At 53.8% G+C, this 24,471-nt stretch overlaps 3 protein-coding genes across 3 annotated transcripts; 1 reads left to right on the forward strand and 2 right to left on the reverse strand.

The window, feature by feature from the left end:
• Positions 1-463: 463 nt before the first annotated feature.
• LOC141970707 (T-cell surface glycoprotein CD3 gamma chain-like) lies at positions 464-3,775 on the reverse strand. The gene is made up of 5 exons (XM_074927497.1): positions 3,258-3,775; positions 2,095-2,307; positions 1,483-1,614; positions 1,024-1,067; positions 464-762 (listed from the first exon to the last, which is right to left on the reverse strand). The coding sequence occupies exons 1-5, from the start codon at positions 3,328-3,330 to the stop codon at positions 700-702; spliced, it is 525 nt and encodes a 174-aa protein (XP_074783598.1). The 5' UTR covers positions 3,331-3,775; the 3' UTR covers positions 464-699.
• Positions 3,776-4,414: 639 nt separating this feature from the next.
• On the forward strand, positions 4,415-17,562 carry ZW10 (zw10 kinetochore protein). The gene is made up of 16 exons (XM_074927450.1): positions 4,415-4,558; positions 4,824-4,958; positions 5,492-5,593; positions 5,777-5,854; positions 5,967-6,126; positions 7,088-7,237; positions 7,878-8,069; positions 8,714-8,877; positions 9,631-9,813; positions 10,308-10,546; positions 11,465-11,536; positions 12,227-12,396; positions 12,998-13,128; positions 13,600-13,731; positions 14,744-14,946; positions 15,918-17,562. The coding sequence occupies exons 1-16, from the start codon at positions 4,427-4,429 to the stop codon at positions 16,036-16,038; spliced, it is 2,364 nt and encodes a 787-aa protein (XP_074783551.1). The 5' UTR covers positions 4,415-4,426; the 3' UTR covers positions 16,039-17,562.
• TMPRSS5 (transmembrane serine protease 5) lies at positions 8,676-21,895 on the reverse strand. The gene is made up of 14 exons (XM_074927451.1): positions 21,787-21,895; positions 21,522-21,616; positions 21,189-21,296; positions 20,755-20,877; positions 20,185-20,320; positions 19,751-19,864; positions 19,514-19,557; positions 19,201-19,363; positions 18,904-19,082; positions 18,493-18,591; positions 18,087-18,229; positions 17,854-18,006; positions 17,645-17,704; positions 8,676-8,731 (listed from the first exon to the last, which is right to left on the reverse strand). The coding sequence occupies exons 2-13, from the start codon at positions 21,592-21,594 to the stop codon at positions 17,696-17,698; spliced, it is 1,344 nt and encodes a 447-aa protein (XP_074783552.1). The 5' UTR covers positions 21,595-21,616; positions 21,787-21,895; the 3' UTR covers positions 8,676-8,731; positions 17,645-17,695.
• Positions 21,896-24,471: the final 2,576 nt, after the last annotated feature.

Consider the following 24,471-nt stretch of genomic DNA (forward strand, 5'->3'; position numbering starts at 1 on the left):
ACTGCGATTAGATGCCAGGCCCTGCACGTGCAGAGGAAATGTCCTCCTGGCCTCCTTCCTGCCAGCCCCCAGCTCTGTCCAGGGGACCAAGGCACGTGGGCATTTTGCAGAGGTGACACAGGCCCTGCCGAGTGTCACTGGGCTCCTGGTGTCCCCGCTGCCCGTTCTGGAAGGGGAGTTCAACCAGACAAAGGCTCTGCCAGTGTCAGGGGTGGCAGCCCCCTCCCTGCACAAGGTCCCCCATCCTCACCTTCAGCAATGGACCCCCATGTCCTTTAGGCCCTGGCACAGAGAGGTGGCACGGATGTGGGCGCCTGCCTGCGCTGGCAGCGCAGTGTCCCGGCGGGACAGGCAGGAGCCTCACGGCTCTGCGGGCACCCAGGCAGGTCGCACCCGGCGACTGCGAGGCTCCCCGGGCCTCAGCACAACCCATGGAGCAGCGAGGCTGTGGGATCGGCTCGTCTTTAATGAGGAATACAAAAGTGCAAGAGGTCGTGGCAAGAGCAGAGCGCTACAAGCAGCCCACCCTGGCAAGGAGCTGGAGGGCTTTCTAGGCAAAAACCCGCATGTCTTCTGCCAGCAGTGAGCTCAGGAAGGCAGTGCCAGGGCAGGGAACCGGAGCGCCTGGGCACTGGCGGTGGCTTTGCTGTAAAATCCCTCCCGGTGTGAAGGAGTCACACGCCCCAGCATCTTCCCACTTCACTTGCGGGCCTTGGCAGGGGTCAGCCGGCTGTACTGTCCATCCTCCCGCTCGCCAAGGGGCTAGGAGGAAAAAAAAAACCGTGAGATGAGCTACAGCTGTGTCTGTCCAGTCCCGGGAGGGAGGGTGCAGGGGAAGCTGGCCCAGTCCTCTCCTTGCCAAGCTTTTGGCAAGCTTTCCCTCCCTGCCCCCAGAGCCTGACAATCCCAAAGAGTAAGAGGCAGGGGGGGCTGTGAATGCCCCAGCAGGGAGTGATCCCCAGCGCAGCTCAGTGCATTGAGGCACCGAGCAGCCCCCAGCAGCCCCCCAGCACCCATGCTCACCTGGTAGAGCTGCTCGTTGGCAATCAGGTTCTGCCTGTCAGAAGCTAAATGAAGAAAGAAGGTGGTCAGGGATCAGGGGAGTTGTAGGCAGGGTGGTGAACATTTGCCAACAAACCCAAGCAGCCAGCTGGTTTCAGCCCTCTGCTTTTACTTCCTCAGGGAGGTTTGGTGGAAACCCCCCGCGAGGCCTCAGATGTCCCCGTGCCACCAGCTGCTGTCCCTGGGATGATGTTTTGGTTGGCCTTGTGCCTTCGCTGGCTTCTCCTGGGAAGCTGAGCTAGGGGCAGGACGGGGACACACAGCGCCCACATGGATCCCTACCCCAGACACGCTGTGTGCTGGCTGCCTGCAGTGACCGGGCTCTGCGGGCAGCGCTGGAAAGTCCCTGGGTGCACAAAGCTCCTACAGATGCCCAGGCACTTCCCATCCCCGCCCGCGGGCAGCCAGCCCTCCCCTCACCTCGTGACATGCGTCCCTTGTCCTGGCCAGTGATGCAATACACAGCAACCGCCAGGAAGACGGTGGCGACAACATCTGCAATCACGATCCCCGAGATGGTGGGAGCGTCCACTTCGATGCAGTTCTGGCACACTGGAAGCCCGAAAGGACACAGACACTGAGAGCAGGGCCATGACCAGGACCCTGCCCCACGGCCGCCTTCTCCAGGCGCTCAGACAGCTCTCCCAGTCCAGGCAGGCTCCAGTCCCAGGGCCAGAGAAACCAGGGATTAAGTCTGGCTTGCTGCGTGACCCAAAGTGGGGGCATGAGCTGCCACGTGTCCCCAGTGCTCAGGGCAGGCCACAGCAGGGCCAGCAAGTGGCCAGCAATGGGGCAGTGTGAGTGCCAGGTTATGGCACTAAACGAGCCTGGGGAGCTCTCACGGGCACACCAGATGCCGGGGAACGTGCAGCTCGGCTGCTCCCGAGGACGACCCAGCCCTGGGGCTGTCACGACTTTGCAAATCGGTGGAACCACCCTCAAACCCTGGGAAATCAGTAGTTCCCTCAAAAATTTTCTTCAGTGAAAACTCTGAGCAGTTCTGGCTCTAGAAACCAGTTTTGCAACACTTACTTCGATAGTACACCTGGAGAGCGGGGCTTTCCTTTCCACGTTCTGGTCTACATGTGTAGATGCCTCTGGGATCATCGTAAACTGCACCTAAGTCCAGCTGTGTTGTGTTTCCTACAGTATTCCCATCTCTCAGCCACGTGACTTGACCTTGGTTGGCTGTTCCACACTGCAGGAACACCTTCCCACTGGCTTCTTTCACAACTATGTTCTGTCCTGTAAGAAAAAAACAGAGCAGAGAGCTTCACAGCTGAGTTCTCAACCCTCACAGTGGTGCGGAACTCGGAGATCTCACTTGTAGAGACGGTTAGTGTAGGCAGCATCCCCTGAGCAGCAGAAGGGACACCACAAACAAAAAGCTCTGGGAAACGCAGACTATCCAGAGGAAAAGTAGTCTAGTGTTTGACTGGTGGCTCCATTAACACAGCTCTAGGTAGTTTAGAGATCCAGCTTCCCTTAGAGTGAGAACTAACCGGAATCAGGCGTCTGCCTGGGCTCCACTCAGACCGTATGTGCGTGCCCCTCATCCTGCACAGCAATTGCAGATACTGCAGTGCAACTGCAGCGAGAGACATTTCAACAGAAAGTGAAATGCTTCCAAGAGCAGGGACAGGAGCTGAGCCCAAAAAGGGGGGGGGGGGCAAAAACCCATTTGGGTTTTCACCCAACAGTAAAAAACATTTTCAGTGAAAAGCGGCAAAAAACCACACAGAATCGCTTCCTTGGCCCAAAGGCATCACCTTCAGAGCCTGCACATGGAGAGTAAATTCCCTGTCTCATTTGCTAAGTGCTGGAGCAGAGTATAGAACAGAGTCCCCTCTGCTTGCGTGTCTGTGCCGGGCACAAAGCCCGTGGCTGCTTTGGTCTAACACCACGGCGCTGCCAAGGCCAAGTTCAGAAGCTCTGTCACTGCAAGGCGGGTCTGAGCCCTCACCCAGCCGCGGAGCATCGCGCGCAGCTCCGGGTCACAGCAACGGTCTGGGGCAGCGAAGCCGTCAGCGCGATCCCGTCCTCGGGAACCGCTGCTCGGACTCGCTCCCTCTTCCCCATCACCATCTGTGAACCTCACGTCGAGGTGATGGAAAATCCCAGCAAGCCGCAGGGTCCCGCTTCCCAGGCGGTGCCCGCGGTGTCCAGCGACAGCGCCCGCTCGCCCCAGGACTTACCTCGGACGGCCCAGCTGGCCAGGGCCAGGCCGGCGAGGAGCGCCCAGGGCCGCGGGGCCCTTCCCCGCCACATGGCACAAAGCGGCGACGGCTCTTTGCTGCGCTTGGAGGGGAGGACGAGGATGTGGCGAGGGCTCCTCAGCACGACAGCGCCCGCCCCGGGGCTCCGTCAGGTGCCGGATGCTGGAGCCTCCCTCCCCCAGCAGCGGGGGTGTCGGAGGCGCCCCGGGCCTGGCTCCTCACCCCGGCCACGACGCCCACTGAAAGGCTGCTGGGCCTGAGGCGGTGGGTCCCCCCGCAGCCATGGACCCTCCAGCATCCACGGGTCCCCCTGCAGCCATGGACCCCCAGCATCCACGGGTCCCACCGCACCTGTGGACCCCCAGCATCCACGGGTCCCCCTGCAGCTATGGACCCCTAGCATCCAGGGGTCCCCCTGCAGCTGTGGACCCCCCAGCATCCACGGGTCCCACCGCACCTGTGGACCCCCAGCATCCACGGGTCCCCCTGCAGCTATGGACCCCTAGCATCCAGGGGTCCCCCTGCAGCTATGGACCCCTAGCATCCAGGGGTCCCCCCGCAGCTATGGACCCCTAGCATCCAGGGGTCCCCCTGCAGCTGTGGACCCCCCAGCATCCACGGGTCCCACCGCACCTGTGGACCCCCAGCATCCACGGGTCCCCCCGCAGCTGTGGACCCCCCAGGATCCACGGGTCCCCCTGCAGCTGTGGACCCCCCAGCATCCAGGGGTCCCCCTGCAGCTGTGGACCCCCCAGCATCCACGGGTCCCCCCGCAGCTGTGGACCCCCCAGGATCCACGGGTCCCCCTGCAGCTGTGGACCCCCCAGCATCCACGGGTCCCCCTGCAGCTGTGGACCCCCCAGCATCCACGGGTCCCCCCGCAGCTATGGACCCCCCAGCATCCACGGGTCCCCCCGCAGCTGTGGACCCCCCAGGATCCACGGGTCCCCCTGCAGCTGTGGACCCCCAGCATCCAGGTGTCCGCCCGCAGGCACAGCTTTACCCCACAGCCCCCGCGCCCCCGTCCCTGGGTCTCCCCGCAGGGCGGGAGCCGCCCCGGGCCCCTCTGTCCCTCGGCGGCCGCCGTAGCGGCTCCGCGCCGCCGCCGTCCCGTGATGCTCCGCGGCGGCGGGCGGGCGGCGGCGGCCATGGCGGCCCCGGCCATGGCGGCGCCCGCGGGGTCGCTGGTGGCGGCCGTGCTGGCGCACTCGGGCCGCCTCGACAAGGAGGACCTGGGCACCCGCATCGGGCGGCTCTCCCGCCGCGTGGAGGAGCTGAAGGCAGGGCCGGGAGCGGCGGCGGGAGGGAGGGAAGCTCCGGGGAGAGCGGGCGGGGGCCCCGGCGGCGCCGGGCTGCGCGGCTGGCGGCAGGGCCCGGCCCCGGGCGGAGCGGAGCGGAGCGGAGCGGCTGCCCCGGGCGCGGTTCTCCGGGCGGGTCCGTGCCCGCGGCCCGGCTGCCGCCTCCGGGCGGCGTTGCCCAGGCCCCGAGGGGCCTCTCGCCTCGGCCCGGGAAGGGGCGGCGGGTCCCAACGCTCCGTCCCCGCAGGGCGAGGTCTGCGCCATGATCAACAAGAAGTACCACGAGTTCCTGCCCAGCGTGCAGAGCGCCGAGGACTTGGTGTCGCAGGTGGACGGGCTGTGCAGCAACATCGACCTGCTCAGGGCGGGGATCGAAACCGAGGTGAGACACGAGGCGACCCGCGGCCCCCTCGGCCTCGCCCCGCACCTGCAGGGCCCGTCCCGGTGCGGCGCGGGGGGGCTGAGGAGGGGCCCGGGGTGATGTCACCCCTCAGACGCCCGGAGGTGACACACGCTGCAGAGGTGTGTCGCGTCGCGGCTGTAAGGGGCCGTCAGTGAGGGCTCGGCGGTGGTTCCCTCCCTGTGGGGCAGCTGGGAAGTGCCAGGCGGCTCCTCCAGGAGAGAGGAAACAGCCTCGAGTATCGGGGTGAGGTGTGACACGCGCTGGAGACTAAATTGCCTTACACCGCCTTTACAAAACCCTGTAACGTGTTAAGAGAAGCCAGTTTAGAAGCATCTTCAATGCTTGTAAGGATCTTCCTAGCAAGGAGGAAAATGGATGGAGCCTTTTTCCACCTCACCAGATTATTCTAGTACAGAAATACTTTAAATCTCACGTTGTTATCACTTTTAAGAGGAAATTTGTCTGATTAACATTTGCTTGCTGTAAATGAACTGAAAAGTTTGTTGCTTTAGGTTCAGCGAGATCTAAATGTGGCTGTTGCCGAATTTACCGAATTGAAGCAGCAGTTGGAGCGGGACACGCTGGTTCTGAGTATTCTGAAAAAGCTGCAGGAGGTGAGGAGGGGAGGTGGAGCAGTGGCTTGAAGTCATCCTCTCTGCCTCCCAGCCTATGGCATTATTCTGGGCTTCGCTTCTGAATAACTGTCTATAGCTGCCCAGCCTCTAGCTGTGGTGTTTAAAAAATTGTAGTCTAATAGCAGCTATAGAGTGACCCGTGAGTCTGTTTGGTTGTTGCAGTTTGATACAGCTATGAAAGAGTACAACAGTGCATTGCTGGAAAAGAAGTATGTTGTAGCAGCTCAGCAACTGGAAAAGGTAATAATGACTTCTTGAGCATGTGACAGTGTCGTTCGTGTATTTCCCAAGATGCTTTTCATTAGCAGGGGCAGCAGTTACCCATTGTTTTGTGTTTGGTCTTTACCACCAGGCACGAAGCTGCCTGAAGATGCTGGAATCCCGCCAGGGCTTTGAGCTGAAGATCCTGAAAGCACTAGGCACAGAGCTCACAGTGCAGACACAGAACACGCTCTACCATCTAGGAGAGGAATGGCAGAAATTGGCTGTGTGGAAGCTTCCTCCTTCAAAAGGTATTCGCCACTCTAGCTGGCGTCACTGGTTTTGCTTCGCTGCTGGAAATGCCTGGTTCCAAGCACCTACAAGATAAGAAATACAGTAATGCTGTTGAGCTGAGGTTGGTTTGAGGAGCTCTTTCTGCTGTTTGCATAACTGGGTGAATGGGAGGGACGAGTGGTCTTTGGACATCACTCTACTCCTGGAGTATTTAGGTGCTACCACAAGCAATCCGGTGTAGTCAGAAGATTTTTAAACAGAGTCTTGAAGGTTCATCTGCCTCATGTGTGGTATTTCTTAGAAAATGTTGAAGCAGAGATCAAAACAGTTACCAGCCTCAGAGTAGTTTTTTAGTTGTGTGAAACACCAGAAAAGGGATGTTCCCTTGCAGAGTTTCTGCTCCTGAGGAAGTCAGCTGGGCCAAAATTTCAGGTTACTCGTTACTGAATACCCAATTCAGCATAGTAGCTGGAAGGATTTTCTGAAATTCTTGTTCAGCCTGAACATGTCTTCCCACTAGATTAGTTTTAAGGATACTTTTACCTTCTCTGGTAGGTTTTCGGGCTGCCACTTTATTTGCAGGCAGCCAACTGCAAGAACTGCCTGAGAGTCTGTATATTGCTGTCTTCAGTGAAACACAAACTCTTCCTTTGGAAAAGGAAAAGCCTTTTCCTTTGGATCTGACCTGAAATGGGGAGAAGAGTGGAAAGAGAGCCATTATCACTGAATGTCACTAAATTGCAAGGTGACTGAAATGGCAGGTCCGGATCATTGTAAGAGACTGATTCTCGTGCCCTGCACCGTAACACAAGGAGCTCTGTAGCGTCTTCCGACGCTCTTCTGCAAGAGCTGTGTTTTGTGGAGATGGGGAGAGGTAGAACGTGGCTTTAGCTGCTGCCCGGGGAACGCAGCAGCCTCTCAGGTCTGTGTATCTCAGACCACGCTCTGACGGAGAGATGGTTCTTCTTTTTTCTTTAGAAAGCAGCAGCCTGGAGTCAGTGATGAACTCAGAATTGCACTTGCACACGGTGCCGTCAAAAGAGGAGGAGATTGCTGGGCCACCCGTTGCTTCTGTGCTGCAGGCATTTGCCGTCCTAGGAGAACTGCACACCAAGCTTAAAATTTTTGGTAAGACAGACTGTGGGTCCAGATAAACTTAGCTGTAGCAGCCCGAGAGGGTATGAGTTCAGTCTTGTTTTAAGATGGATGTCGAGATCCAGTTCACTTCAGCAGTACACTGGAAGACTCCTTTCTCTCTTGGCTCGTGTTTCCAACTGAGTTCTCTGCTTCTTAATAGGAAATTATTTATCCTTGATTTATCACATTACTTATCTGGAATTAATTATCCTTTCACGTCACTTTAGAATACTGCTCTGGTCTGTGGCCATGTGGTTTCACGATCTGATGTTTAAAGAGTTTTTCCAGTTACAGCCTCCTCATCTACCAAGAACAAGACTGATGGTTTCAGGCATTCTCAGCATTCAGGTGCTGATCAAATAAATCAGGAAGTACAGCACATACTAGGACAGGACTTCATGCTTCCAGCCATTTAAGTTGTTTTTTGCTTTACGTTAAATACGCTGCTCTTTATTAGGCCTCTGTATGTGTTTTCCATGAGTAAAATGGTCTTTAGTGAAACCAAAGCCGGCGTTTTACCTCATCACCTGGTCCCTGATACAGCTAATCAGGAGAGTGTTTCTTCCACTTCACGTGAAGAATCTCTACAGCCTCCTGCTGTTGGAAAACATTTTTTTTTTTCGTTTCTCAGGCCAGCTGTTGCTGAAATACATCCTCAAGCCACTGATTTTGTACCCGTCTCTTCAGCCATTCACAGAGGAACAGCCGGATATCTTCATCCTACGGTTTAAGTCTGAGGCGCTCACCTTGGATCAGTCCTCTCCTATAGAGGTTTTTGACAAGATCAAGCTTATTTTTGAAGTTCTCCACAAGTATCTGCTGAGTAGGTAGTTTCTCCCTTTTGGACGGTACCTTGTTGGTGTGGCCGGAGCGGAAGCTTTCCAGACCGGTTGTTAAGCAGTGTTGAATCGTGTGTGAGGTCTAAGCAGCTTTTAATGTTAACTTGCTATGCTGTGCCCGTGGCACCTTGTCAGACCAGACTTAGCAGTGACCCAGCATTCACAGAGCTGGGAAGATGAAGGAGGAGAGTTCTTTGTCTCAAAGGGATCAAGGAGTTAATTTTTTGATAAATGTTTTTTCTTGAGAACCGATCACTGCCTTTAAGATCTTTGCGTGCCACAGGTCTAACAGGTGGAAATCGTGAGGCAGTGCAGGGAGTTCCCTCAGTCAGGCTGGTCACCTGCAGGATCTGCCACGGGCTACAAAGTGCCCTGGGCTGTGCTGGCATTTCATGAAAGAAACACGCTGGGAAAGCAGGCTCAGTTTGCTCATGAATTCAGTTGTCTTTCGGTTGGGTGGGTGATTCCACAGGCCCAGGACAGGGCCTGGATAAGAAGAACACCCCCGTTACAGGGTTACGGAGCAGTTGGTAGATGCAGTTCTGACAGGAAGGACTGAATGAACTGCTGAAGGGTCTGGTCCAGGAGGCAGGAGTATTCAAATCCATTTCTGTTCTCTTGAATTCAGATGTGCCTCTTGAGCAGCCTGTGGAAGATAAAAAGGATTGCAGAGTTACGCTCGCAGAACTGCTGGGTGATATGATATGGGAAGAGTTATCAGACTGCCTCATTCAGAACTGTCTGGTGAATTCAATCCCAACCAATAGCAGCAAACTAGAGCAGTACATAGAGGTAGGTCTCACACATCTTTCGGCTCCATGTGGAAATGCCAGATGGCCAGCTTGAACAAAAAGCTGTCTTTTGCTAATCTAGAACTGTGTATTTCTCTCAGTTAAGCTGTGGCTTGTGTTTCCTGTCATGTAAAGTATGCAAGGTCTCTGATCTGTGGAACTCGGGCCATGTTTAACCAAGAGCTGGAGGCTTTCAGGGTCTGCGAGAGGTCTCTGTGAGAGGCTGAAGCTGACAGTGTGGCAGAGCCGCGTGCCCAGCTGCCTGCCTGAGGATGGATTGCTCTGTTTCTGTTGTTAATGATCACAGGGGTTTCTTGCGTAGGCCACATAATTTTTTTGTAAAGCTACATATATAAACCAGAACCTGCTGCTAGTGAAGGATGCCAAAAGCTCCTTTTCCAGGAGAGGGGGCTGTTGCAGAGAGGAGTCCTGCAATAAACCTCCCAGTCCCTTTGCTCCAGGTGGTTCAGTGTAATGAAATTTAATCACCTTGCTCCACTGGTTTTTGAATTGGGTTGCCAGCACAGTCAGGGGGGACAAACCTGCAGTTCAAACACTGTTGTTGTGTGATCACAGCCCCCAGCTGAGCCAGCTTTTCCCAAAAGATTGAAAAGGCATTGGATGGTTAGTGCCCTCTAAAACCTAGTTTCCTCCTTTGCTTTCAGCTGCGTGGAAGAGCTTATACCCAACTTTAATATTGTCCTTTGACTTCAGGAAGCTATGTTAATGTGGAATATGTGTCCGCTCTTCACAGGTGATTAAATCCACAGAGGAATTTGAAAAAGCCTTGAAGAACATGCAGTTTTTAAAAGGAGACACGACAGATTTACTAAAATACGCCCGTAATGTCAATTCCCACTTTGCTAACAAGAAGTGCCAGGATGTGATTGTGGCGGCCAGAAACCTGATGACCTCAGAAATACACAACACTGTCAAGGTGACTGTTGATGCAATACACTGGTTTTCTCTCTGGAAAAATAGCTTAGCTGTTGAGGAAAGCTTGTCTAGAACAGTTGAATCCTTTTTTTTTTTTTTTTGTGGAGCACTGAATAGTCTTGATTATTTGGTGATCTTGGCAAACAGCAGTTTCAAAACCTTTCTGAGCAGTGCTCCAGGTTATTTCACTAACAAAGTGTTTCTTAAAATACTTGAAGCTTGCTTGCACAGGCTTTTCTGGCTAGTGTTATAAGCTTAAGAAAAATTAAACAATTACTTATAGAGTTGCTTCTAGGCATGCAACACCTTATAGACTGTTGTGTGGTCTGCTGTGTTGTTCATAAGCCAGGAGACTTCCAGCAGTCTTAGGGGACTTCTGCAGCCTTGTGTTTATCTTGAGTCTTAAAACTCTGTCGTTCAATGTTTTTTAGTCTTGCCCAGTCTCCTTTCTGTGGGCTCTAAATGATATTATACCTCTCTCTTGTTTTCCCTTAGATCACACCCGATTCCTGTGTAGCCCTACCGAGCCTTCCTGATCCTGGGGCAAGAGATCACTTAAAACCACAAAAACCTTCTAATCTTGTGCGTAACGACATGGTGAATTTGGAGAATGAGACTAAACTGAGCCGGTACACGTTTTCTCTGCCCACGTGCCGCATCAGTTCATCGGTGGAGAAGCTGATGGAGTTGGCTTATCAGACGCTGTTGGAGGCTACAGCCAGCACAGATCAGTGGTAGGAGTTGTGTATCAGCGGGTAACTCTTGGGTGTCAGATACTTACTGCCTTTGGCAACACCAAATGTCTGTTGATAAATTAAAAGAACTTTAAAAGAACAGAAGATACTTGAAAATGAGAATCAGTCATTAAAGTTTGTGTTTTGGCTGGAGGATGCACCCCTGGGTTCGTGCAGTAGACTGGTACAGCAGGAAGAGCTGCAGACTCTGTTCCCTGCAATAACACGGGGTGAAGCAGCCTTTGGGAGTTCCGTTTTCAGGGAGCATTCAGGTAGACTTTATGGTATTTTAGCTATTGAAGCAGTGAAGGCGTAAACCCCTCACAGTGCACAGGTTCATGGCTTCCTCTTAGTTGGGAGAAACACTACTGCAGTGTTTGCTTCAGTGTTTTGTCATATGTGAGCTGTCACTTGTTTAGAAAAACCAAAACCATCTCTTTTTTTCAAGCCGAATGGTAACTGTGGTGGCAGCCATTCTGAGATGAGTTCTTGCTTTCTTTGTGCTGAGTGAAAGCAGAGAAAACGGTTAAACAGCATACAGTCTGCTTTAAAAAGTGGAGAGCACAACCCTGGAGGAGGAGGCTTGCCCGGGTGCTGAATGCCCTTCAGCAGACCGTGGCGGGGGGCAGACTCTCTGCACACCTGGTGGGGAAGGGACACTGTCCCCTTTGTGCCTGGGCTGTCACAGATCTCCCTTCTGACACGTGGTCTTCTCCACACTGAGCTCTCAAGGTCATCACAGCCTTTGTGAATTTTCCAGAATGTTGCCTTTGTTGCCATCACTGTAATTGAACCTGACAATCTACTCTTTGTGCCAGTACTACTAATAAAACCTCATTTGGGAGAAGGTTGAGGGGCACTTGTGAACAAGATGCTAATTTTACTGACAAACTAACGTGAACCTTATTTTCCTTGCAGCTGCATACAGCTCTTCTACTCTGTACGGAATATATTCCAGCTGTTCTATGATGTGGTGCCAACATACCACAGGTAAGTGTGTGTGTATTACCTGGGGCCCGTTTTGGAGAGAGAGATGCTCTTGGAACAGCCCCACTTGTCCCCAGTTTGTCCAGCACAGCCAGAGATTACTACGGGCTTCCTCCAGCAGCAGAAGGCCAGTACTCCTAATCGTGACGTCGTACCTGCTGCGAAGGAGGTGCTGGGGAGTGTCTGAGTTGGCGGTCAGGACAGGTAGTTGCAGTTCTTGTAACGGTTGTGTTTGAGTCCAGCCACCTAACTCTGACCCCAGGTCTGATGCACAGATTTTTCGTTGTGTTTTTCCTGTAAGAAAGAGCAGCAGTGAACATTGAAAGTCTGCAGTTCTGTCAGAGGACACTGGGGTATCACTGGAAATCTCTCTCCTTTCCTCATCATAACTTCCCTGTTTGAAAGTCCACTGCTAGAAACACTCTGGATGCAAGAGATGGTTTGAACACGGAAGGGCCTTTTCTCTGGCCATGCAGCTCCTTTCCTGTTAAGTTCTTGTGTGCCTGGGACAGGAGGTTAAATGCTTTTATTCCAACTGATGTTTTTATCAGACGTTGCCCACCGTTACTTACCTGAGACATCCGAGACAGACCGAGAGTTTCTCTAGGGTAGGCTTGATAATTGTTTTAACAGAGTCAGGTCTAAATAAAGACATTTCTTTCTTTTCTCTTCTCTTCCTCCTTCCTGGGACAGGGAGAACCTTCAGAAATTACCCCAGCTGGCAGCCATTCACCACAACAACTGCATGTATATTGCTCACCACTTGCTCACCCTGGGACACCAGTTCCGGTACCGCCTGACCAACATCCTCTGCGACGGAGCAGCTACTTTCGTAGATATGGTACCTGGTTTCAGGAGACTTGGCAAGTTTATCCTTCAGTATTGAAATACGTTGATGGATGATGTAGTAATTAATCCTAGCATTTGTTGCTGAATGATTTAACGTGTCTACTGACTGAAGCAGCAGATTGTTATTTAAGAGTTCTGGACAAGTAGCAAGGGCATTTTCTAGATTGGAAAGTCTGACAGAGGATTAGGACCCAAGCAGTAAGCTTGACTCTTTGAAACCCAGCTCCTCTTGTCCAGCACATAGTCCCAAGAGCGGTTTGATTATCCAGTGAGGTGTTGTGGCACTCAGATATTTTGGGATCTGCTGCTCAGCCCTTTCCTATGTTCTTATGGAAACAGATTCTGCGATAAGTTTGATTGAGCCCATCATCCACAGCTAATTCTGCTCCTCAGCTCTTTTTCAAAAGTGTTGTAGCAATTCAAGCTGTGTAAGAGCTTACCAAATACGTGACTGGGCCTGGTGAAATTTGCTCTGAGTCTGTTTAGAGACTGCAAATTCCTTTAAAAATAAAACACTGTAGCAAGCTCATTATTCAGCACTTAAGATGTCTAAATTGGCAGAGCAAATTTAGTAATTGCTTAATTGCTTCTCTCTGCTTGTTTGTGCTCCTAAAGGGATGGAGTGTTTTCTGGCCCAGATGCGAGTGCAGAGAGGAGAAATCCTGGAGAGGTTGTCAAGTGCCCGGAATTTTTCTAATATGGATGACGAGGAAAATTACTGTGCAGCAAACAAAGCGATAAGGCAGGTAAGCAAATATCCCCCTGTCTGTAGATGTCCTTGGGAAGGTACAGTGTGTAATCTCAGTCCTGAGAACTGTGCGGTGTTTCAGCAGGGTGGAACTTTTCCAAACAATTTTCTGGCGTGGCTTCTTTTTCCCGGGCTGTATCTTTTTGTAAAATTGAAGCATGCTGAGTTCAGTTCCTCTTGCTCCAAATTGAAATGAAAAGCTGCTTCATCTTGAACTTTTTGTTAACAGTACATTTATAATGGTTTTTCATTTTTCAAGGAAAAGATCTGTCACACTGTTGATGAGCCTTAATGCAACCTGACACGTGGCATCTTCCCCAGGAACATCTGCTCTGTGCGATAGCAGGATGCTTCGTTGCCTTGTGCTTCTTTCCGACTGGTTTCTGACCGTCTGTAGTCACCTTATTTGGTGCCTCTCTTAACGTTCTTTTTGATAAGATGTAGATAACACTTAGCTGTTACCTTCCAGGTATTGCATCAGTTGAAAAGACTGGGAAAAGTCTGGCAGGACGTCCTTCCAGTGAACGTGTACTGCAAGGCCATGGGGACGCTGCTCAACACGGCTCTCACGGAGATGGTCACTAGGATCGCTGCCCTGGAGGTAACTGCCTGAGGTGGAGGGGCCAGGAACAACTAGTGCTTGGGACCTCTCGAACTTCCTTCCAGGGTCAGGTTTCAGGGGAACAGTTTCACAGAAATTATAGTAATGATCCCGTCGATGAGAAGTGTTCAAGGTGCCACAAACAGCCCCAGCTGAGACCGTACATACTCTCACAGCAATTCCATGAATGTAGTCGAGGGCAGAGTCAGGGAAGTGGCTGTGATTTCATCCTAGTTCGGATGTAGGTGTGTCCTGCTCTAAACACTTCTGTGAACTGATCTCTTTGTTCAGGGCACGAGATTTAACTGTTGTCTTAGACTCGGGTTATTGGGATATATTTTCAGTCTGTGCATCTCTCATGACCCTCTGCATCCCACCTAGGTGCCAGAAATACCTGTGGCATTTCAGACTGGAATTCTTCTCTGCTTAAACCTCCATTTGGCTCCCAGTACTGTGTTTAAGTGATTTGTCAGGTTACCTTGGGCCAAGTACAACTATCCTATTGCGTTTCTCAAGTACAACTACCCACCCTATTACATTTCTTAATTAAAAATACGTTTTCGCAGCAAATGATAGGAATGTATTAGTGCATCTGTTCCAGTCACAATCTACATCCAGAGAGCCTTCTCATTCTGCATTAGGCCAGTAAGTTCTCTTTTCCCATAACGGGTAGTTTACAGGGCACTTAGGCTTTCATCCTGGGGCTGGCAGTGCCTGAGCACTTTCCTTGTAGACTGCTCAGAGCACTGTAACACCCCCCCTCACAGTGGAGCGTTTGCTACCACGCTGAGAGTCGCAGCTTAGAAGCACAACCAGTGTTCCGGGGCAGGTGCTGAGAACCTGCTGAAGTAGCTATTCCTGAAACAAGTCCTGTTAGCTTGAGAACATTACATGTGATCTAAACCGCTGCTTTCATCTTCACACACACAGCCACCTTTTTTCACTTCACTTACTGCTTGGCACTCCAAATACGTATCTAACTGCTCCCCTGTAAACATTTGTTCGGTTCTAGGACATCTCTGCAGAAGATGCAGATAAGCTGTACTCCCTCTGCAGGACTATGGTGGAGGAAGGGCCCCGAGTTTTCACTCCGCTACCTGAAGATGACAAAAATAAGAAATACCAAGAGGAGGTTCCAGTCTATGTGCAGAAATGGATGACGTTCAAAGAGCTGATGATCATCTTGCAAGCCAACCTCCAAGAAATAGTAGATCAGTAGGTGTCTGTCTGCCTCCTGCCTTTTCAGCTGGTCCTTTACCCCGGTAACGGGGAGTGGTCTGACAGCAGCCGGGCGCTGCACTCGGGGGACTCTCTTCACGTGAAAGGCAATCACTGTTACTAAGGATCAGGTGACTGCTCCTGGGGCTGTTTCTTGGCTGTGTGTGCTCATAGATTCAGCTGCTTCCTGCAAAGGAAAGGGCGACCCAAGGGAAAACCCGAGTGCCACGGGAGAGCCAGCCCCAGAGTGGCGGCGCGTCCCCCCGGCTCCGAGTGCAGCAGCACTTCACGGCGAGCAGCCCGGCGTTCTGCCTGCTGCTTCTGATGTGAGCTGTGCCTTGCTGCTGCACTTGTTCCACATGGTTGGCCTCTGCTTTTTAGATGCTGGTTCTTGTTCTTTTAACTTGCAAGGAGGATTCATCTGAATTATACATGAGAATTTGCATAATTACTTCTATTACTTTAGTTGGCACACGTTGTCAGGAGCTAGACATTCCCTGTTCACAGCTGCCTCACGCACACGTCTGAAGCTGCTGTCCTCAGCAGGAGAGGTACCAGCCCTGGGGAGAGCACAGGGAGGGCAGTTCCTTTGCTGCCCCCTGCTCATTGCTGCTCTTGGAACCCTGTTGGACACCAGAGGTTCCCAACTCTTACTTCTTCCTGGGCATAAACCACTTTTTTTTTTTTTTTTTAATTTCCTGTTTGGGAGGTGAATGGGAATTTTGCAGACAGGCTTTAGGCTTATTTTGGAGAAGGAAAAGGTACAGTTTGTAAGGAGTGCAAAAGTCACCTTCCAGCCTTTATAGACAGCTAAACAATTGGGGGCTCAAGCTGCAAACAGCTACTAGGCTGCTGGCTGGATTTGGTTTGCCTTCAGACTTACTACTGTAATAGGTGCTTGGAAGACTTGTTTGAACATGACATTTCTGTGCAGTTGGGTTAAATAAAGATCTTTCTCTCCCACATAGGTGGGCGGACGGGAAGGGGCCTCTTGCAGCTGAATTCTCAGCAGCTGAAGTGAAGAGTCTGATCCGAGCCTTGTTCCAGAACACAGAAAGGAGAGCAGCAGCACTGGCCAAAATTAAGTAACTGCACTTACTCCTACGTGGTGCATCTTGTGATAAAGCAAGAGCAAACTTGTCTTTCAGATGTTTTTTGGATTTGACCCTTCTTCTTTGTACTGGTATCAAAAAGCTTAGCATTAGGTAAGTGCTTCCCGGAGGCTTGACTGAGGGACAAGAAACATTTCCTAGCTCAATGTTTGTAGGCAAAGAGGATGGCTCTGGGAGTCCGGGACGAGAAGAGCAAAGGTGGGTAACACACGGACACTAAGTGCTTATGCTCCATCTGCCAGGGAGACAGAGTTTGGGCCTGAAAATTCCATCTCCCGCCATGCTCCCCCCAGAGACGTTCTGCCCCGATCCAGGTTTTCCTTCCTGAGCTGGTGGGTGTACAGTCCTGGTGAGGAAGAGATGCTTTCTGTGATGTTTGCTCATTTCCATTCTCGAGGATTTCATCTCCCTGTTAAGCCCAGCATAGGGAAATACTCCGAGTCTTGTGTCCACATCTCTGTGTGAGCACAGCCACCGCTGTCCAGTGAGCCTCTGGTGCATGGTGCTGGATGACTTCTTGAGCTTGCTTGAGGGGCTTGTAGGGGATTTCTGTTTCTCAATAGTGAATCTTATCTATGCAGTTATACAGCAGGGGGCATGTAGCCCCTTTGTGTCTTACCTCTGTCCCTCCAAATTCCACATGAAACCCACAGACTGTGATAGCTTTTGATATCCTTCTAAGAATGCTGAAGTGCCAAACTTTGCTCCTTCCCACCTCGGCTTTCCCTGGAGAGCAGAACCTCAACGGAGTGAAAATTTAGGGGGGGTGGGGGGAGAGGAGATCCTGTTCCGAGTGAACTGTTTATCAAGTCACAGGGTTTTGCACAACTGGCAAAATTCTTTGTGGCTTTATTTCTCATGGAAAATACCTTAAAACTGACTTAGAACTTTTCAATCTCACTTTACCAACTGTGGAAAGAAACCAGTTCAGCTCCTTCCTTCACCTTTTTATTATGTGTGAGCTAGGTTGTCTCTGTTGTCTTTCTGGTAGTAAATTTTCTGTTCTTTAAGAATAAAGCAAGAAATGTAAATAAATATCAAAAGGGAATGAAGTGTGCACTCAGCATTATCTTTTAAGTTACAGAAGGCTATGTCTGAGTCTTTGAGAAGGGTACATTTCTTTTGAGAAAGCATTAAAATACAGGCAGAGGGCAGGATGTGCCAGTTGTGAGGAGCCCCTTCTGTTTCTGGCTTAAACTGGCCTAGGGAGGGGGAAAAGCAGTCCAAGTGGCAGTTCCACCGAGTCCAGCACACGGGAACGCAGCAAGGGAGGGAGATACTGAAGCAAAATCTGACTGCCACTTCAAACCCTAGTCTTTTCTTCCTCCTCTAAGTAATTTATCAGAAGGCTGAGAGCGTTCCTGTAACACTTGCATCTCATGGGATCCTCTGCCCCTTTACAATCGAAAACCCCACATATTTTGAAAAACACCACTTCTCCCATGTGGATTTTCACAGAAATGTAATTTGCTATTTTCTTTAATAAACTATTTATACTGAACACATTTTCTAGTGGTGTCTGCAGACTCTGTTAGGGTTATAGTAATACGCTATGAATTAGTCCTGGACCGTTCCCCACTTACTATGTGGAAAAGGCAAAGTCTTGCTCTGTGAAGTCTCTCCTTGCCTCATTTCTAGTAGATCTAGTAAAAAAAAAAACCAAAAAGAAAACAGGAATGGTGACCGTAAGAGAGGTTGTCCCAGAGGCTCACAGGTCAGGGAGGGTTCAGAGGCCGCTGGCACCGGGATTTGTGCTGCGAGATGCGTGGCCGCGCGTCAGGCTCCCGCTCACCTCGGTGACGCGGTAAATCCAGGGCAGGAGCTGAGCCACGTTGGCGTAGACGCCGGGGCGGTTGGGCTGAGCGCAGCCCTGGCCCCAGCTCACGACGCCGACCAGGCGCCAGGCGGGGCCGTCCCGGCAGACCAGGGGGCCCCCGCTGTCGCCCTGCGGGAGCGCGGGACTGGTGCAGCAAAACCGGGGCGCGCCGGCCCCCGCTGCACGGGCAGCCCTCGCCCCCCTCTTACCTGGCAGGCATCGACTGTCCCCCGCAGGTGGCCAGCACAGAGCATCCTGGCCGTGAGCTCCCCCGCGTACACGCACGAGCTGTTGCACCTCTTGGTACCGATTAAGGGAACGAGAGCTTCCTTCAGCGTCTCGGTAACCTGCGCTGGGGAGGGAGAAAAGCCAAGAGAGGAACGAGATCTGCAGGGAGCAAGAGGAAAGGGCAGGGCACCAGCTGGAGAAGTCAGAAGATGGGAAAAACGGGATTACTTTCTGGGATTAAATAGGGCCAGGCCCAGAGGGCTGCCGGAGCAGGGGTGGGCTGAAGGCAGGACATTTGCGAGATCACAGGCGGCTCGGAAGGGGCTGGAGGGGAGCAAGGGGGAAGCCTGCAGGGCGCTGAGCGGTGGGGACGAGGTGGGAGCTTACCTTGGCCTGGTCTGGTATAGCCCCAGCCTGAGACCCAGCACTGCGTGCCCTGGAAGAGGTCCTGGTGGGAGCGGGGCAGGCACACCGCACGGATGGCATCTGGTAAGAAGGTGACGGGTGAGTGCCAGCCCAGGATGGCTTTGCTCTCTGCTGAGCAGCCGGGAAGGGGCTGCGGAGCCATCGGCCTGCAGAGCCCCAGCCTGGCGCGTGGGACCGAGAGCTCCCACAGCCTCCTTCCCTGCCACTCGCAGCTCAGGTGTGACTGAAACACAGCGCTGCCGTGCCGGGTGCCAGCTGGGTGGCCTTAAAGAGCTGCTCTGGAATGGCAGGGTTTGGCCAATCTGTCAGCTGTGGGATAAGACAACTCCACAGACGGGAGGAGGACACAACCGCGTCACAGCAGCATCTTACCTGTGAAGTTCAGGGGGACTTGGAGCTTCATGAGAGCGATGTCGTAGTCGAGACTATTGTCATTATAAAGTGGGTGGTAAATTATTTTCTTTACTGATAACCCGGCCTCCTGCTTGATCGAGCCATGGGTGATAATGCCAGCGAAAACCAGCCAGGCGGAGGCTTGAAGCTGCCTGTAGCTGAGCAGAAATACAGTGAGCTGCTTACTCCAGGGCAACACGAGCCAGGCAGCTCTGGCAAGACGCAGGTAAGAGCGGAGGCAGCGCCCGCGGCCGGGCACAGGACACCCCCGGGTACCTGTGCACGCAGTGAGCCGCCGTGACGATCCAGTCGCGTGCCAGCACGGAGCCTCCGCAGCGGTGCTGGGAGCCGTGGTACACGCTGACCTGCCAGGGCCACCGTCCCGGGGACACGTCCGTCCCCCCCACCACCCGCGCGGTGCCAGGGCGCAGCCCGCACTCTGCAGGGCACCCGGGAGCAGGAGTGAGGGGAAGCTCCAGGCACGAGATCCTCGTGCTGGAGCGTGAGGGAAGCGCGTGGAGTGGGAGCGAAGGACCTGCTGCCTGCGGGAGGAGATCCTGGGGACACGGGGGAGGAGCAAGGCACTCACCTGAGCATTTCAGAGCCACAATTCGACCTGAGTCACAGCTGCTCCTGCACAGGAATAAGCCTCCGGTCAGAATACACGTGAACCAAAATCCCCGGGGCACTAGGGCGCTCCAGGGCAGCCGCAGCAGTCCCCGGAGGGGCTGCCTACCGCACAAACCCAGGACAGTTTTCCCTGCCTGACAAAAAGGCCTCGTTTCAGCCCCACCAGCAAACTCTGCTTCCCCCAGAGCTGCCTTACCTGACCTGCCACAGGTCTTCCAGGCTGCCTTCCTGGTGGGGTCTCACCTGAACAAACTCCTGTGTGTCATTCACCTTGATGTCTGTCAGGTTCACTCCTTTCTGATGGATCATTCTGCAGAAGCAACAGTAAGTGTCCCAGGAAGGGGCTGGGGACCTGCTAGGGGATCAGGAGCGTTACCCTGCCATGGGAACAGCAGGCCACAGTCCTGCTGCTCTGGCAGCCAGGAGTGAACCTCCTTGGCAGGGATGCTCTTCTGCAGCTCCCCCGCCCCCCCGAGCCCTGCTTTCCGCCCTGCATTCACCAGGGCCCTGTGAGAGCTGGCTCTGCTGCCCTGACAAACCTCCTGGCCTTCAGGCACCTGCTCTTGCCCAATTCATTCCCCTCCGAAAAGGGTGAGTAGGGGTTGAAACAGCCGCCCCTGCCGTACCCACCTGAGATAGCCAAGCTGCCGGCAGAGCAGGGTGCCCAGGGAGAGACTCCAGCGCTCATGGCATGCCAGGAGCCAGCCAGGGCGGCCCCCCACCTGCGCTTCCAGCAAGGAGTTTGCCGTGTTTATTCTGAAAGACACTGAAGTCATTCCATTAAGGACAACCTGCAAATTCCCTTCCCTGCAGTGTTTTGCCCAGGGCCAGCGCAGTGGATGGTCGTGCACATCTAAACCGAAAAAAAATCCAAACCCCAAACTCCAGAAAAAAGCCATCTGAAGCAATTAGAAACTATACATGAAACTATTTGCATGTTCTCAGTGCCCACGTGGCAGCTCTGCCGAGTGATTACACGCGAAGGAGTCCTGCAAGAGTCGCCTCTGCAGCGAAGCCGTACTGCCGGGGGCTGCAAGGCTGAGCGAAACAACCACAACGTGCAGCCGAAAGGAGGCCGTGGATCAGCAGGAGATATTCATTATTAAAGAACATCTTTTCTGTTCTTGCTGGGCCTGGCAGGCACTGTCCTGCACAGCGCTCCACCCTCCCCACCCTCTGGCAGGCGGCAAAGGGGCAAACCTCTGCTGGGCGTCCCCCGGACCACAGGGTCTTCCTCTTCCCCGTCGCCGCACGCTGGGATCGCAGCCGGCTCCTGCAGCTGGGTGAAGTCCTGGTCTGGCTGAGGCTGCTTCAGGTGTTTCACTTCAGGAAACAGAGGAGGGGTGGAGGTGCCCTCACACAGCCTGGGCAGCACCCGCGGATGCACCACACCGGGAACAACCCCGCGCTGGCACTGGAAGGGTGATGAGCCCCTCACCGGCTGCGGGTGCAGCTCGCTGTCACAGCAACCAGCACCAGAGCACACCCCAGCCACATCCCCCGGCCCGAGCCGCAGGTCACTGGCCACGGAGCTGCCCCCCCAGCACCTCCCTGCCCGCAGCCCGGGCTCACTCGCCCCTTCGGCGCCTGGGCTCTGCCCGCAGCGGCCGGGCTGGCCCGGAGCAGACACTGACCTAGGAGCCACGTGCCGGCCGCTGTCCCCGCCAGCAGCCCCGCAACCCCGAGCAGCAGGAGCAGCCTCCTGACGGTGCAGAGAGTCTCCAGAGATGCATTAGCAGAATCTTTAAGAAACAGAGAGGGAGAGAGGATTAGCATAGTCTTGTCCGTCTCTCGCAGCACTGCCAAGCCCCTGGTGAAGCCCCCGGGTCATTATATACCTGTTTCTAGGGCTCACACGACCCCTTCCCGCAACACCAGGAGGGGGGGAGCTAAGGCCATGAATTCTGAAGGAGGTGAAGACTCGAGGGGCCCCCCCTGTTACCAAAACCCACAAACAGCTCACCCACCGTGTCCCGGGGAGGCCCGTGTCCTCCTCGCTTCCCTCCTCGGCTCGGCTGTCGGGCTCTTGTGGCTTTGCATGGCACCCCCAGCGCCAGGAGGGCTGTCAGAAAAGTGCTCAGCTAAGGCTGGGCTCTGGGAAAGCGGCGGAGTCCCGGGGAGCAGATCAGCGCCAAAGAGCGGGACTCGTGGAAGGGGCCAAGCTCCGAGCGGTGACCCCGCTGCCCAGGCTGGCTGCTACAGCAGGGGGCGAGGCAGGGAAGTGCCCCTCACCATGACACCACGGAGCCAGGCAGCTGCTGCTTTGGGCTGGTGCTGAGCCACGGGCGCCCAGCACAGGGGCGCCCAGCACACCGGGCTCCCGTGAACCAGCTCAGGTTTCCCTCCGCACGCTCCCGCCGCGACGCCGAGCACACGCACTGCACGGCGCCGGCTGAAGGGAGCCCTTGTTTCAGGGCCCCCCGCCCTCCTGCTGACAGGGCCGATGGCTCAGCCACCCTCCCCCTGCTCCCAGGATCATGCTGCCCAGGCTGGGGAGCCCCGGGGGGACGCTCCCACCCCTCCCCAGTGCTGCGCCGAGCGAGATCAGCAGCTGTCGAGCTGCCTCAGCTCCCAAACCCATCTTCCACCTGCTGCCCCCTCCCTTCCCCATTGTTTTGCTTTGCTGCCCTACGAGAAACACCAACTGAAAAGCTGCTGAGGAGCAGCGGCAGCCCCCGGGCCCGGGGGGGCTCCGAGGCACGGACAGACCCCGGCACGGGCGGCAGGAAGCTCCGGACCAACCGTTCCGTGTTAGCAGTTACGATCAAAGAGACAAGACCTGGGGGAACAACATGTCCTAAACTGGGAATAGATCAGAAAAGACAGCCTGCAGCTGCTCTTTATCCCCCTCACGGCTCACGCCAAGCGCCTGCCAGCTGCGATGTGTGAAGCACAACTTCCCTGCCCGCAGGCTGCGTTAGGCGGGCCCTGGCAAGGGGTGGTGGGCCCCCGTCACTCAGCGAGGTCCTCCCCACCCTGCGTGCGTGGAGACCTCCAGGGTCAGCCCCACCGCCCTGGGCGCTGGATTGTCCTTCTGGTCTTTTACCTCTAGCACACAAAGAGCAATAAAGGTCAACCAGCAGCTCTCGGTTCAGCTTTGGATTTTAGCCGCACCGCCTCGACTGCACCGGCAGCTCACCGGCTGCGCTGACTGTTCCTCAGGCTGACTACACCCTAACCAGAAATATTAAGACAATCTTCTCCAATTAAGGGAGTGAGAAGCCGAATGTCCCTTCAGGAGAGATGAGACTGAGTACAGCTTTCAGCGTGTCTCAAAAACAAAAGGCAGCTGAAGCAGACTTAAATAGCTGCTTCAAAGAAAGGCTTTTCTTATTTACATACTTCTCCATCCCCGAAAGATACAGCTGATGTCTTGTTGCTCAAAATATTGATGAATTTTTAATGCTGTTTACTCAAGGAAACTCCCATGAATATTTCATGACAGCCCTGTCTTGCAGGTTGAGGCGGGGGCTCTGCGCTGCCGATGAACAGCGTCATGTCGCGGGTGTCGTGCCACGGGGCGAGGCGGTGCCGGGCGCGGCCGTCGGCTCGCAGGGAGCAGACAGACAGACAGACACACACACCAGCTCCCCGGGACCCGCAGCACCGCTCAGGGCCTCCACAGAGACCCGTTACACATTCCCTGAGGTTGGGCTCCCTTGACAGCCTGGCACCTTGCAACCGCTCAGCTAGAGAGAACTAGGGAGGGAGTTGTTGTCTGGTTTGGATATTATTTTTCTCCAGGCCCCCTCTCTCATTTAGCGATTCGGCCAGAAGGCTGAGAGGCAGCAGACGAGACTGCAAATATCCCCCAAATCCCCTTGGCTCCACAGTTGACCCCTTCCTGGTCCCCGTACCCGGTGGCACTGGAGCATCTCCTCAGCCTGCGGACGACTGTAGATGGTGCTGGAGGACCAGGAGCACCGGTGGGAACGGGAGGCAGCGCCGAGGGTGCGGAGAGCAGCCCGAGGGTCCTTTGCTGGCCGCTGCCCTGCTGGGGGGCTCAGAGGAGCGGAGGGGCCCAGCCTCTCCTCCCTGCTGCCCAAGGTCACTGCCGGACCAGGTCAGGCCATGCCCCGGAGCATCCCATACCCTGGGGCTGCTGGAAAGCCAACTTCTGCCAAAGGTAGAGGAAGACACAGGCTGTGACTGCAGCTGGCAAAATGCAAACACCTTTGCCGCAAGCCAAAAAAACCAAGTAAGTACCAGTCTGGGCAAGGAAAATAATAAACCAGAGCTAATTCCAAGAAGATACATCAGTAGCAGTTAAAAAATAAGACCCATCAATCAGTCTATACTACCTCGCTACTCTGAGTCATGCTCATTTTTTTCTTTTAAAACTCACTAAAAGAAGATCAATATTTCTATCAATTCTGCTTGCCAGCAATAAGAAAATAGCGACTAAAATGAGAGTGCTTTCAAAAGTGAACATTGACACAGATGTAAAAAGTAGGAGAGAGAACAGCAGTGTAGCTTTTCCCTCCCAGCTTTCATCCTTTCTCTGTGCTTCTTTAGAAAAATAAAATAAAAAAGAAGCAGTAGTGATTACAGACACTGAGAACCGCTGAAATGCCCATGTGTTACGTGAACACCTGGTAGAGATGCTGTGGAGCATAAGACATTTCCTTTGTCATTTTTCTAACTTATTCCCGTTGAAATTCCCCTTCCCACCTGAGCAGAGCACAGCTGCAGAGCAACAAGCCAGATGTTGGTAACACCAAAGCTGATAGACTCACGGCTGCGCACGAAGATCTGGCCTGCAGTTTGTCAAACGACATATTTAGAAAAATTTTGCAATAACCAGGAAAAATTCTCTCCAGTCACTTGGTCAGTTCTGCTGAGATTAGCAAGAAAGGGTCAGGTCGCTTATCGGCAAATAAAATTGCATACTGAACACCTGACCCAAACTCAACTCAG

Source organism: Athene noctua, chromosome 26 (genome assembly GCF_965140245.1).
Source record: "Athene noctua chromosome 26, bAthNoc1.hap1.1, whole genome shotgun sequence".
Lineage (NCBI taxonomy): Eukaryota > Metazoa > Chordata > Aves > Strigiformes > Strigidae > Athene > Athene noctua.